At 41.7% G+C, this 12,245-nt stretch overlaps 1 protein-coding gene across 5 annotated transcripts in view; it reads left to right on the top strand.

Annotated features, from left to right (window-relative positions):
* The window catches only part of LOC126402657 (serine/threonine-protein kinase WNK2), a 55,883-nt gene extending 44,014 nt beyond the window's left edge, over positions 1 to 11,869 (top strand). For 3 of the 5 annotated variants that reach the window (XM_050064807.1, XM_050064812.1, XM_050064811.1), the window contains 6 exons: positions 164 to 390; positions 574 to 798; positions 3,184 to 3,282; positions 6,870 to 6,914; positions 7,434 to 7,735; positions 9,161 to 11,869. In XM_050064807.1, coding sequence (XP_049920764.1) covers positions 164 to 390; positions 574 to 798; positions 3,184 to 3,282; positions 6,870 to 6,914; positions 7,434 to 7,735; positions 9,161 to 9,511 — 1,249 coding nt within the window. In that variant the 3' untranslated portion in view covers positions 9,512 to 11,869. The remainder of the gene's footprint in view (positions 1 to 163; positions 391 to 573; positions 799 to 3,183; positions 3,283 to 6,869; positions 6,915 to 7,433; positions 7,736 to 9,160) is intronic. The other 2 variants (XM_050064808.1, XM_050064809.1) reach the window with 2 other exon arrangements.
* Positions 11,870 to 12,245: the final 376 nt, after the last annotated feature.

The following is a 12,245-nucleotide window of genomic DNA, read 5'->3' as shown; positions in this document are numbered from 1 at the left end:
CAGGTATTATGACTGCAAGCTCTAACGACAGAGGCTTTAGTGGACTACAGGGAGAGTAAATTACTGAGAGAATGCTTGAAAGAAAAAACGATGAAAAAAGGCAATGAAATTGACCAGCAGCCAGTTAATTTCTGTCTGTTCTCACCCTGTACCTTCTCACCAGACACATGAAGGAGATCTCTGAGCTGCAGGCGTTCCAGAGGAATGAGATTGAGCGGCTGTACACGGAGCTGGGCAAAACGCTACCGCCCAATGTCGGCCTGCTCCACGCCGCACCCCCAAGTGGCCGCAGGCGCAGGGCCAGCAAACACAAGCTAAAGGCTGGAAAACTGCTCAATCCAATGGTGCAGCAGCTCAAAAACAATCTTAACACCTCCACAGAGAGGAAAGGTGTGTGGGTTTGGATGGCGGGGTGATAAGTGGTTTATGTGTGTATGGGAGAGCATTTTCAGTCTGAAAGCACACAAGTGGAAAACACAGAAATGGCGTAAGGTTCAGAAAACCGTAGGAGTGTGTGATTCACAGCGTGATTCATTCTGACTCACACTTTTTTCTTTTCCTTTTTTCACCAAGGTGAGAGTGCTGCCAGTTCATCCAGCTCCCCGGCAAAAAGTTCAGTTCTGTCAGATGGCTCTGCTCACTCCAGTGGCAGCTGTAGCTCCAGCAATAAGTCCAGCGCAGCCCCAGAGCAGGTCCACACGCAGCAGCCCTGTTCCTTGAAGGGCTCTTTCTCCTCAGACAACATCTATGCTGGGCTACATGGTGATGGAACAGCCAACCAAGCTGGCCCTGGCCAAGGTACCCATTACAGGTTCATGTGCATGCTGATGTGTGTGTGGATGGGACATGCTATTTACAAAACAGCCACTAGGGCTAAGGTAACTGTTTAACAGTGACAATGTCATCCCTACTGTCTATGGACAACATTTAGATGGATCAAGAGTCTCATCTTTAAGTACTACAGACGCATACACACCTCATACTGTTCGTAGGACCACTTAAAATATTAACAAATAAGCCATATGGCAAACATAACACTTGTAAATGAGAGAAGGAGAATTGACACCGATGTGCTATCCATCAATATGCGCACTGTGTCCTCGTATAAATTATCTGTGTCACCAGTAATAGGAATGCACTGATGTGGAATATCTGAGCCAACAATGCAAACCAATAATAAACTGAAAGCAGAGGTTGGCACTGTATCCAATAATTTATGTGGTACACATTTTAAAGTTCACATACAGCCTGTTTATACCTGGTATTAACATGCATCGTGGGTGATCAGATCACAAGTGGACAGCTAATGCATCCTGGTCAGATCCTCAGAAAAACAGCTCAGCCTTGCAGCCAATTTTTTGAAGTGGTCACTCGCGGTATTGCAGCGAGAAAAATCCACTGCGGCCCAAAAAGCATTTCCCCCCTGGCCACTATTATAAAAGAGACGTCTGTAAAACTGTAGACAGGACACATTGAACGGCAATGGAAAACACACCTCCGATCCATGGAGGTTTTATAGTTGTAAAGCTTTCCTGGAGCCGAGAGGAGCGATTTAAAAATCTGTGACGTCATCACAATGTAAAGTCTCTGAGCTGTGTGGGAACTAGTGGGAGAAACACTACTGCGCATCAGTGGGCTGCATACTGTGGAAATAAACCTGGCAGCTAAAAACTTAACAGTATATTCTGAGACCCCTTTGGCAGTTTATACAGTAAACCAATATGGTGGCAGAATCAACCCAATGAATAAATGATGCATAACAAACCGTCTAACTCGGTCAAAATACCAGAAATTTTGACATCATAGCTAAAAGAAGAAAGTACTTATTTGGCAAATGCGCCAGGCGAGCAACACCATTTTGCCCCATGGAAAGAGATGTGTTGAATTCTGCTGACAGAGATATCTCCAGCTGTACCGACACAACTGCGAATGTGACTAGCAAGCTGTGCATGGGGCCCTTTGACCTTCTAATGTAAGTGACGTAGGCAATAACGAAATCTGAAACTGGAAACGCATGATAGACGCAAGTGTGACATCAATGTGTCTCAGCTGTCCGCCTGTGTTCGGATCACCAAAATGTTAATACTGAGTATAAACAGGCTTATTGTAAACTCACCTTTTAATTAAATTCACATCATAGTTTTTCCATGTAGCACTGAGAGAAGTAGAACAAAGAATAGTGAGTTAATATTAAATTTGTGCCAAGAACTGAATGTGAGAATGTCACGTACGCAGATACTAAAATAGAAAAGAAAGGAAAAACAGAAAATGATTCATAGTTAATCTGCTATAATTCACAGTACAGAGGAAAAGTTATTAAATAAATAGCACTTAATAAATATGAGTCATTGTTTTTCAGCAGCCTTTATACAACTTATTAACGAAAAATAAGTTAATAAGTAATAAGTTATTATAATAAATTATTAACGAAGCCTCATTTTAGTCTGCTGCAAGACAGATGCATTTTGCAGCTAAAAGGTTGGACACTGTACTGTCAGCTGTTGTGAAACCAAGAGCTGTGTCTCCATTCTAACAGTCAATAACACCTACTGACATCTGACGGATGATAAAACATGTCTCTCTATATAGTTTTATATTTTGGGGTTGGCAACAAAAAAAGGAGAAGTTTTAGCGTGTTTAGCTCTGAACATAGATTACTGTCTAAACTCTCTTTTGTTGGATCGATGCTGTCAGTCTTTTCTGTGTAACAGGCTGATTTTTTACTTCTTAAATGTTGTGGTTCAAATGTATTTTGGATTTATTTACTTTAATCTTTTTTTTTTGTGATTATATGATTTTGATGCCATGTAAAATTTAACTTTTAATAGTAGAATTTTTAAACTACATTTTATTCTTGAATTCTGATGTGTTTTCTGGTTTCATGCTATGACAAAAGCACATTTGGAGACAAGTCCAAATTACTGCAAGCTGTAAACACTTATCTGACCCCGTCACATAAGCAATAAGAAATTAATAGACAGACAATATCAGGGTCAGAACCCAAGCACACAACCACACTACCCTCACCGGATACATAGTGGGATCCTGCTTACCGTGCACTCCTCTTTAGTGTCCTTTGCTGGTGTCTTTGATGGTAGGGGTTTCTCATCCCAGTCTCTGTACACTTTTACAAAGTGTTTCTCTTGTTTCTTCTCTTCTTCCCTCTTATATTCATTTTTACAGGCTGGACGGTTTACCACCAAACTTCAGAGAGAGTCACCTATAAATCTAGTAGCAAACCACGCACTAGATTCCTCAGTGGACCTGTGTCTCTGTCCATCTGTTTGTATTTGTTCTTTTCTATTTCCCCTCACTCATTTCCATCTTCTCTTTATTTAACCTTCCTCTCTTCTATCAACCAATTTTTTTATATGTAATATATTGGATCTTCTATTCCACCCTCCTCACAGGCCTCCTCACCTTGCGTACATCACCCATTTAATATTCCTACCACTCACCCCTCCTCCCTCCATGACCTCAAAGCTTGTGTTCTGCAAGATATTGTTCTTCTGAACGCCAGAGGATATCCATCACATGCACACATGATGTTGGTAGTCAAAACTCATGTTTACAGAGCCAACTGAACGTAGCTAACACAGGCATATGCCACTATAATCAAAGGCTTGTGCAGCCAGGAAATGTTTTCTTTTCATCTTCAAGCGATCAGTGTAAGAAGTCACATTTCTGTGCTTTATTTTACGACTTTGCTCGAAGTCCCTTCACCTACTACTGCAGTTAGACATTGTAATTGGTGCAGACTGTTTGTTGACCCTTGTTTGTGGCATTTAGAGGTAGATAATGGTGCATTTAGTTCCCAGTTGTATTTGCCACTTCCTGGAAAGAGCTTCCCTCAAGCTATGACTTCCATTATTAAAATCTGTGCCCTCTTGGTGCGCCAAGTTCTGCATCAACTTTTGTTTAAGCGTGGGACTACTGGATTTGAAATGGCTGGACTCCTGATGGGACAGAAATAAATCTGTGACCCGTGACACCCTCATATAAATCAGGCTTTTAGTTTGACAGCAGTTTTTTCGAAGTTTTAGCGATAAAAAGATGGTATCAGCGTGATATATTCATCCTGCTCCTTTGTGATAACCATCTACAGGTAAATTATATCAGTTATGTGAATTTGATTGAAGCCACGGTGTAAAATTAGTAATGTTCTGACATTAGTGCCCCCCAGTGGTAGAATCGACACACAGCAATCTACTATAGACTAAAAATAATGGACGTAGCTACCATGACGTCACTCATTGGTTTGTGGACTCCCATTTTGAAGCCTTGAATTTGGAATTTAGGCCGTTGCTTTTTGGGCTAAGTCGCTCCAGGGCATGTCTACTTTGTAGCGTCAGTTAGGATCATAGCTAGCCTAGCATTAGCGGTAAGCAGATGACTGGAATGCCCGAAGGGGTACAGATAATTAGAGGCAGAGTATGGGTGGGTCCTCCCACAAGACATACTGGGTAGGCACGTCCCACCAGTCAGTTTAGTCTCTCCCCATCGTACTGACAGCCTCACCTTGCTCCTTAAGTTCACACAGATTTTGATATAAGTCCTCCAGGTGAGAAGCGCTGTCTCTGGTGGTCAGAAAAATTAACTCTGGGTTTATAAATCCAGATTGACCCCGAAGAGTCTGCACAGTGTTTCTTTGCATGAAGACTGAAAAGGAAACATTTCCAGGGTGTGCATGCCTCTTATATGTGTGGCCTACAATACCCAGGCTGCAAGTAACTTGGATGTCATAGGTATTTATCTGTTCTCTGGCAATCACCCGCAAATCACAGAACCTCAGTTACATTCATAAACTTTCATTGTTGGGTTTATTGCCCTCTCCCCCCTCATACAGATGCTTTGTGCCGTGCTTCTGGCTTAAAAAAAAAACAGACCCCACAAGTGTGCTGGGGTTAGTTCTCTCCAAACATGGGCCTGAGGTCAGATCTAAAACAAGTGTGTCTGTGTACATGTGTGAGAGAGAATGCCAAAGCCTTTATACCCTATTTATTTGTTGTGTGTTTCCATCCACTGTTAATTTTGATTGTATGACATCTCCCAAGTAAAGGCACTTTGCCCCAAGTCAGCACTCCTCTGTGTACTAACACAGAGAAACCCCCACCCCCACCCCAACCCACCCCCAAGCCCTTCCCTGATAGGCAGGGTCTTTTGCTGTGGTAGAGGAGAGCTCTCTCTGTCCCTCATGTTTGGACGGAGAAGACGTGCATGGTGCAGGCGCCAGGCAGGGCACTGATGGAAACTTGCTCCGCCATACGAAGGGCTGTATCATCAATATTACTTCTTTTTTTTCTTTTCTCCTTCCACCTCTCCTGAGTTACCTGCATGTTTCTGACAAGTGCTGACTGATGAGTTCCAGCTAGTATCTGTGTGCTCTTTCAGTTTGAAGTTTTATTTATTTCGGTTTCACATTTTGTTTCACAGGCATTTCTCACATCGACAAAGGGATCTCTTTTTAATCCAGGCTCCAGTCTTCCTTTCTTAGAAAACACTATTATCTGTATGGTCTCTTCCTACCTACTAATAGACCAGTTATTAAATCTTACAATTAAATTTAAATTATTTTATTTTATAAAGGCTGTTAAGATGATCGTGATTGCATTAAACCAGATTTCCATCTAACACAGCAGTTGATGGGACACTGTGTAAGATTTAGGGGGATTTAGTGGCATCTAGCTGGGACGATTGCAGATTGCAACCAGCTGAAACTTAATTCCTTCAGTGTTCGTTGTTCGGACGTTGTTGTTTTTTTTTTCACCGGGAGCTGAATGATTTGCAGAGGTTTCTTCCTCTCCAAAATAAACAAGCAAGGTGATTAAAGCAGTTACATGTTACAAATCAGCGTTTCCTCCACGCTTTTCGGCCTGTCTGAGATGAGCACCTTCTAATTAATATGTGTTCACCTTTATTCTAATCCAGATGCCAAGGAGGTTTCAACCGGGAGCCAAATTATCTGCAGAGGTCTCTTCCTCTTCAAAACAAACACACCAGGTGATTTAAACCGGTAAAAACACTGAATAAAGCACTTTCACATTACTAATCAGAGTTTCTTCGACGCAGTTCGGATTATCAGAGGCGCGCCGCTAGCCCAGCACCTCCTAATGTGTGCTCACCTTTTCAAAATCAGACGTTTTGTAGGTTTTTACCGAATTATCCGCAGAGGTCTTTTCCCGGTAAAAACACAGAATAAACCCATTTAACGTTCAAAATATCAGTGTTTTTCCAACGTTGTGTGGAGGGCCTGCTAACTACGGTGGCTGATGCAAAAAACACAAATGGCCCTATCTAGAGCAAGTGTTTTGTCCGTTTTGGGCTACTGTAGAAACATGGCCGACTCCGTGAATGAGGACCCACTCCCTGTGTAGATATAAACGGCTCATTCTGAGCACACGAAAACACAAATCTTATTTTTAGGTGATTTATACAATAAAGAAGCATACTTTTATTAAATTCCATTTCTGCCAATATATCCCCCTAAATCTTAACACACTGGACCTTTAAAAAAAGAAAACAAAGTACGTTAATTTAAATGTCAGTATGATATATAATGGTCTTCATCCATGCAGGAGCTATTTAGCACGTAACACAAACCAAGGCTAGGTTTGCTTCCTCTGTCCTGAGCTCGTCAGGTACACTCACCAGTAGTCAAGTGATTGCCCATTTTAAAGAGAACACCTAGGCTCTTTCTTCCAGTCCTCCTCACTGATTTTTAAACCCCTTGTCCTCCTTTTCCCTCCTTCTCTCTCCCCAATTGTTTTGATAGCTCAATGTGCTTTTGAAGCAGCTTGTCCACATACGTGTGGTGTGCAGTGTGTCCTGGCCTAACTGTTTCTGTCTTGTGCTGTTTTACCTTTTTATAGGGTCCACTCTGAAACGACTATGTCTAGGCAAAGAGCGCAGTAGTAGTAACTATCTCATTTACTTTCTTACTCTCTGTCTTTCTTCTTCTGTCCACACTATATTAGTCCTCCTTATGTTTGTATGTGCACTTTATTTTCTCTTTTTTTTTGTTTCGGCACTGGTAATGTTGCAGTAATTGTTGAAAATGTGGGTACACTACAGATTGTTGCATACATTTACGTTTGTTGTTGTTTTGCATGGCGGTGTCAGTGTCTTGATTGCTGAATTTGTCATTGCTTGCATATCAAACATTTCATTTGTCTATAATTACTCATGAAAGTCATTCATGTTGCAATCCTTTGGCTGCTATGTTGGCAAAATGTGTCACAGTAAATAGGTTGTATACACATTTACTCTGACCTCAACAAAACCACAAGGACGATTCTTAAAGTTGGCTTTCATGAAGGTGATATTATAGGTTCATCGTGTCAAAAGTGCCTTAAATTACGCCATACAGCAGCCAATTGATTTGACTGTCAAATTATTTAACTGGCCAAATTTTTAAGACCTCTGTGTCTTTTCAGGGTCTTCTCTCAACACCGCCACAACTCAGACAGCTTCCGGTCAACCACAGCCGGCACTCACCACAGCCACGCCCTCACCGTCTCCCCAGCCAATCACACGGCTCGCTCAGGTCCAGACCAACAACAGCAACAACAAGAGAGGCACGTTCACCGACGATCTTCACAAGCTGGTAGACGACTGGGCAAAGGAGACTGTCGCGGCAGCCAATCAGCCACGCCCCTCCCTCAACCAGATCAAACAGCAGAGACGCCAGCAGGACCTGGAGGGCAAAGCGCCACCCATGGGAGCAGCTGCACATGAGGTATTTGCAATGGAGATGTGCACTCAGGAATAAATGACAAAGGATTAGATGTATTTTAACTTATGACAATGGCTCTCAAACAGCTCAGGAAATATTAGGTCTTCAAGTACCACCACTAAGCCACCACTAAGTTAAAATACAGTAGCCTAGGCCGAACCTTTTCAGCTACAGACACACAGGAAGCAGGTTTATTCAATCACAAACTATTTTTAACTGTTGTCAGCCTCAGCAATGCTGTACAGAGGGGTAGCACTTAAGCTCTTCCACACTACTCTCATACACCAGAAAAGCCGCCCCCTCACCAGGTGCTGCAGAGAATTCTCTGGCGCTGCATAAGTAGACACTAGTGTTTGCGCTCGGTCGATTGTCGTCTGCTGCTTGAGATATTCTCCTCCTGATCTGCACTTCTTTTAATAGTTCCCGTTTGAAGCCACGATTAAAGTCTTTTCAAACCATCTATGTTACCTCCGCTTACTGCCAGCACAGTTTAGCTCGTAAGTAGCATCAGAGAAAAAGGGTTTTTTTTAACATGAAACTGTTGTAATCAGTGTTTTTACTAGTTCAAATCCCTGAGTCCATTTTGTTATGGAAAGGAAGAGACATCTGCGAATAATTTGTCTCCCGATTAAAAACCTCCTGAACGTCTAGATCTTATTATTGTTATTAGAGAAAAAATGTGAGCACACATTAGTAGGAGCTGGGCTGAAACTGTCTGATCTGTATTTTTATTGGTTTAAATCACCTGGCCCATTTGCTTTTGAGAGGAAGAGACCTCTGCAGATAATTCGGCTCACGGTAAAAACCTCCTGAGCAATGAACACTGAGGGAAGTGCTGGCAGTTGCTGGTTGCAATCTGCAGTCCTCACCACTAGATGCCGTTAAATCCCCCTAAATAAACCCTTTTTAAGTGGCAAAGTCACACAATAACACACACAAAATAACTGCCCGAAGCAGTGTTAGACCAGCATCTCCTGTGTTCAGCAATGTTAAATTACTGCTTTTCTCAATGGAGTCTGGTTTTGAAGAAGGCGATATAATGGCTTCATTTTCCCGTTGGAAATCACCATTAGACGACAGCGAGTTAAAGCAGGGAAAATACTCTTAATATAGCGTACACTTAAACTGATAATGATTTGTTTAGGTGGCTTAAATATGTTTTGTTGTTTCCCCCTCTCATAGAAGTAGATTACTTAGCTTTCATGTCAGACTGCAGCCTGCTTCTCCAAACTGGGCGACTGACATCTACTGTATGTAATACACTGACTATGGATGATATACCTCATACAAACCCACTTCAAAAAAGCTTAACTATCCCTCTCTATCTAGGACCACCAGTGATACACGTACAACAGTTTGCGAACCAGTGATCTATGACATGTGAGGGTATCCATGCACAACTTGTACAACTGCTCCCCTCTGTTTCAGATGAAATGCCATGTCGCTCCCCACAAGTTCCAGCTGCCTCTCTCCTGCCCCCTGACTGCTGCTTTAGGCCCTGGTATGCCCCCAGCTCTAGCTCCCAACTCCTCAGCAGTGCTCTCTCCTGGGTACCTTTTGCCAGCGGGCTCCTACGGCGGGATGGTTCCTGGTCCTCTTTACCCCCAGCAGTGGCCTGGCATGCCTAGTCCTGTAGGCTCCGTGGGTCCTGTAGGCGTGCTTGGTGCTGCGAGAATGATGCCCTACGCCGCAATGGCAAACCCAGGGATCCAAGCCTACCCTCTGGTCATGCACGACCCAGAGAACAGCCCCTGTCCCAAAACCACTAGGACTACCTAACCTGCTAACTCATGTTTGTTAGTATGTGTTGGCACAGTAGTCCAACTCCACTCTGTTCTGGTTCACCAGAGCCTCACATGTACATAACCTGATGTTGTAAATAACATGACGCAAGTGTTGATATTCTTTATACAACACCTATATCTGTAGTTAATTTGTGTGTGTGTGCGTGTGTGTACGTATGTGTGTATACTATACAGTACGTGTTAAGTATGTACGTCTGAAAACTTAATGCTTTTTGGCTTTGGTTTTTACTAAACTCAGCCATACGAGACAATTTGTCCGCAGTCACGACAAACATATTTCACTTTATTCTTTATTACTGCCGTTGTGACATTGATTTTTTGCCTTTCTCTGTGTTACGTACACTTTAAACACTACATTGGAATCCAAATACCAGTGGTTTGAGATACAGTAACAGGACAGTATTTATGACGAAGACATTTGAAGGAATGTAGTGCCTTGAACATTGATTTATAGATTACTTTTTTTTTTCTTCCTCTGTGAAACAAAGCATGTCTGCATCCAAGTTATTTTTATTTAATGGTAGCTTGAGTGCAGTCTCTTATTTTTTAATGCATTACAGACACTTTTGTTTTTGGTTTACATATGAATGCCCTTGTAGAACTGCACTATTAACACAGTATACGCTCTTATTTAAATAATAAAATCATGTTTTAACCCTTGTTTACTTTCCACCCCTGTGACAGATGGAATGCCATAGTGGTGAGACGTACCGTTGCCTTGCAGAAACGAATGGTTAATGTACAACTGATGAGAGAAGGAAAAAAAAAAATTTAACGCCAGCAGCCAAATCAACTCTTTCAGGTCAAATGGTTCAGGCGGACACAGCCTCTTTTTGATAGGACAACTGATGCGCTGGACAGCACAAGAGCTGGCATTGTTGTAGCCTTGTGCTCAGGAGAAAGGCGGTGTCCAGAGCCATGTATACTGTACATAGCTCTTTCTACAGTATATGCCTCTGGTAGTGTTCTGATTAGAATGTAGCAATTAATATGTGAAGGCTTTGAGGCTTAAAAGTGCAATTTAACCCCTCCACAAAGCTTTGATCGTGGCCTTGCCACAAGCCTTATCTCTGATGTGTGCGACAGGAGCAAGCTGAAAAAGTTGAACAAAGTTACAAACCAACCAAGCAACCAACCGACAAGTTACCGGGCAAAGTTTAAAGCATCACAAACAGACCAGTCACTACTGCTACAAGTTCTTTCAACTCGGCTATCCTATTACTCAGCATACACTATATGTGAAATGTTTTGTGCAATCACCAGTTAAGTCTGATGTTTTTTTAAATTATTTGATGTTTATAGCTTGATTTTTTTTTTTTTTGATGCTGCTATCGTCTGAGGTGATTCCACTGTACAGTTCAGCATTATAGTCACATAAGATGGTACTTAAAAAAGAAAACTCAAATTAACAGATGAGATGCTCACAAAGCAGTGTTATTGCCTTGTTGGTGTTGTGTTTATTTTCCAGGTTGCTTTGGATGACAGCCTTCGTTTTTTTCTTTTCAGTAATATATTGCAAAAGTCAAATGATACTTGATGCGGGAGATTTGCACAACATATAGTCTCCCTTAATTCTAACCTATGTTTAAGAGTTTCCTACACTGTATATAGTGGGTTTCACCGCCTGTACTTTTTTATCACTGACAAGCATGGCCAACTTTTCATGTTCCACAAAGCAAAGACAAACAATACAGCTGCAATGGTTAAATATTTCACATCTCCACAACACATTTGAACGGTTTCAGCACCCCGATTCTGCCAAGCTGTGAATTGTACAGTTTTCTTGTAGTTTATATTTGTACTTTTTTTTTTCTTTTTCTTTTTTTTTTGGACTGTTTAGAGGTGGTGGCGGTGGAGGGGTTGCTTTGATGTATATTATTCCATCAATTCGGTTTGAATTGGACTTTTATAGGATATTATGCAGAGTCTTCTGCTTTGGTGAAATACTTCCAGTAGTAAGAGATTTCTGTTCTCTGTCACTCGTATCTGGTTTTGTTCCACCTCCCCAGCTGCCAACTCATGGCGAGCAGAGGAAGGAATAACTATTCTAGGCATATTCATTTGGATGCAGTGATCAGATGGAGGAGCTGAGATGCACAGAGGAGGAGGAGGAGGAGGAGGAGTGTTGACAGCTCCTGCTCTGCTCATCTCACTTCTCTCTGGACAACATTGCCCCCTGGTGAATATGCTGTGATTGTCAAAGGCTTGTATTCAAACTGTGTGGGATTGCTTCTGCCTGCTGTATGTCCCACCGCATTACCCCACCCTACCCTGCTGCACTCTAATCACAGACTGTATGTTGAGAGAGAAATAAATATTATTTTGTGCTTGATGCTGTGTTGCATTGTATTTATTGCCTTTTTTCGAGGCTATAATCACATTAAAATTATGATAAAATAGAGTTAAAATAAAATAAATAAAATAAAATGAAAGATAATAACAAAATTAATTTATCCATTAATTTAAAAAGTTAATTTTTTAACGTATAAATGATCAAGTGTTTGTATATGTATTTGAAAGGGGCACGCGCACTCTGAGGCCAGACTCCACTCAACTCAGTCGGCAGACATCTTAGAAACAAAGCGGCAGATTCGTAACAGTCAACACGACACAACCCGTGTGAAAGCATTGGCTGTAAAATTAAAAATAAATTATTTAATAACCTCTCCAAACAGAATATCATTTATAAAGCCATGGAAACTCGGTTT

Source organism: Epinephelus moara, chromosome 16 (genome assembly GCF_006386435.1).
Source record: "Epinephelus moara isolate mb chromosome 16, YSFRI_EMoa_1.0, whole genome shotgun sequence".
NCBI classification, from domain to species: Eukaryota; Metazoa; Chordata; class Actinopteri; order Perciformes; family Serranidae; genus Epinephelus; species Epinephelus moara.
Note: the sequence above shows the minus strand (reverse complement) of the source record. Positions and strands in the feature narration are given on the sequence as shown.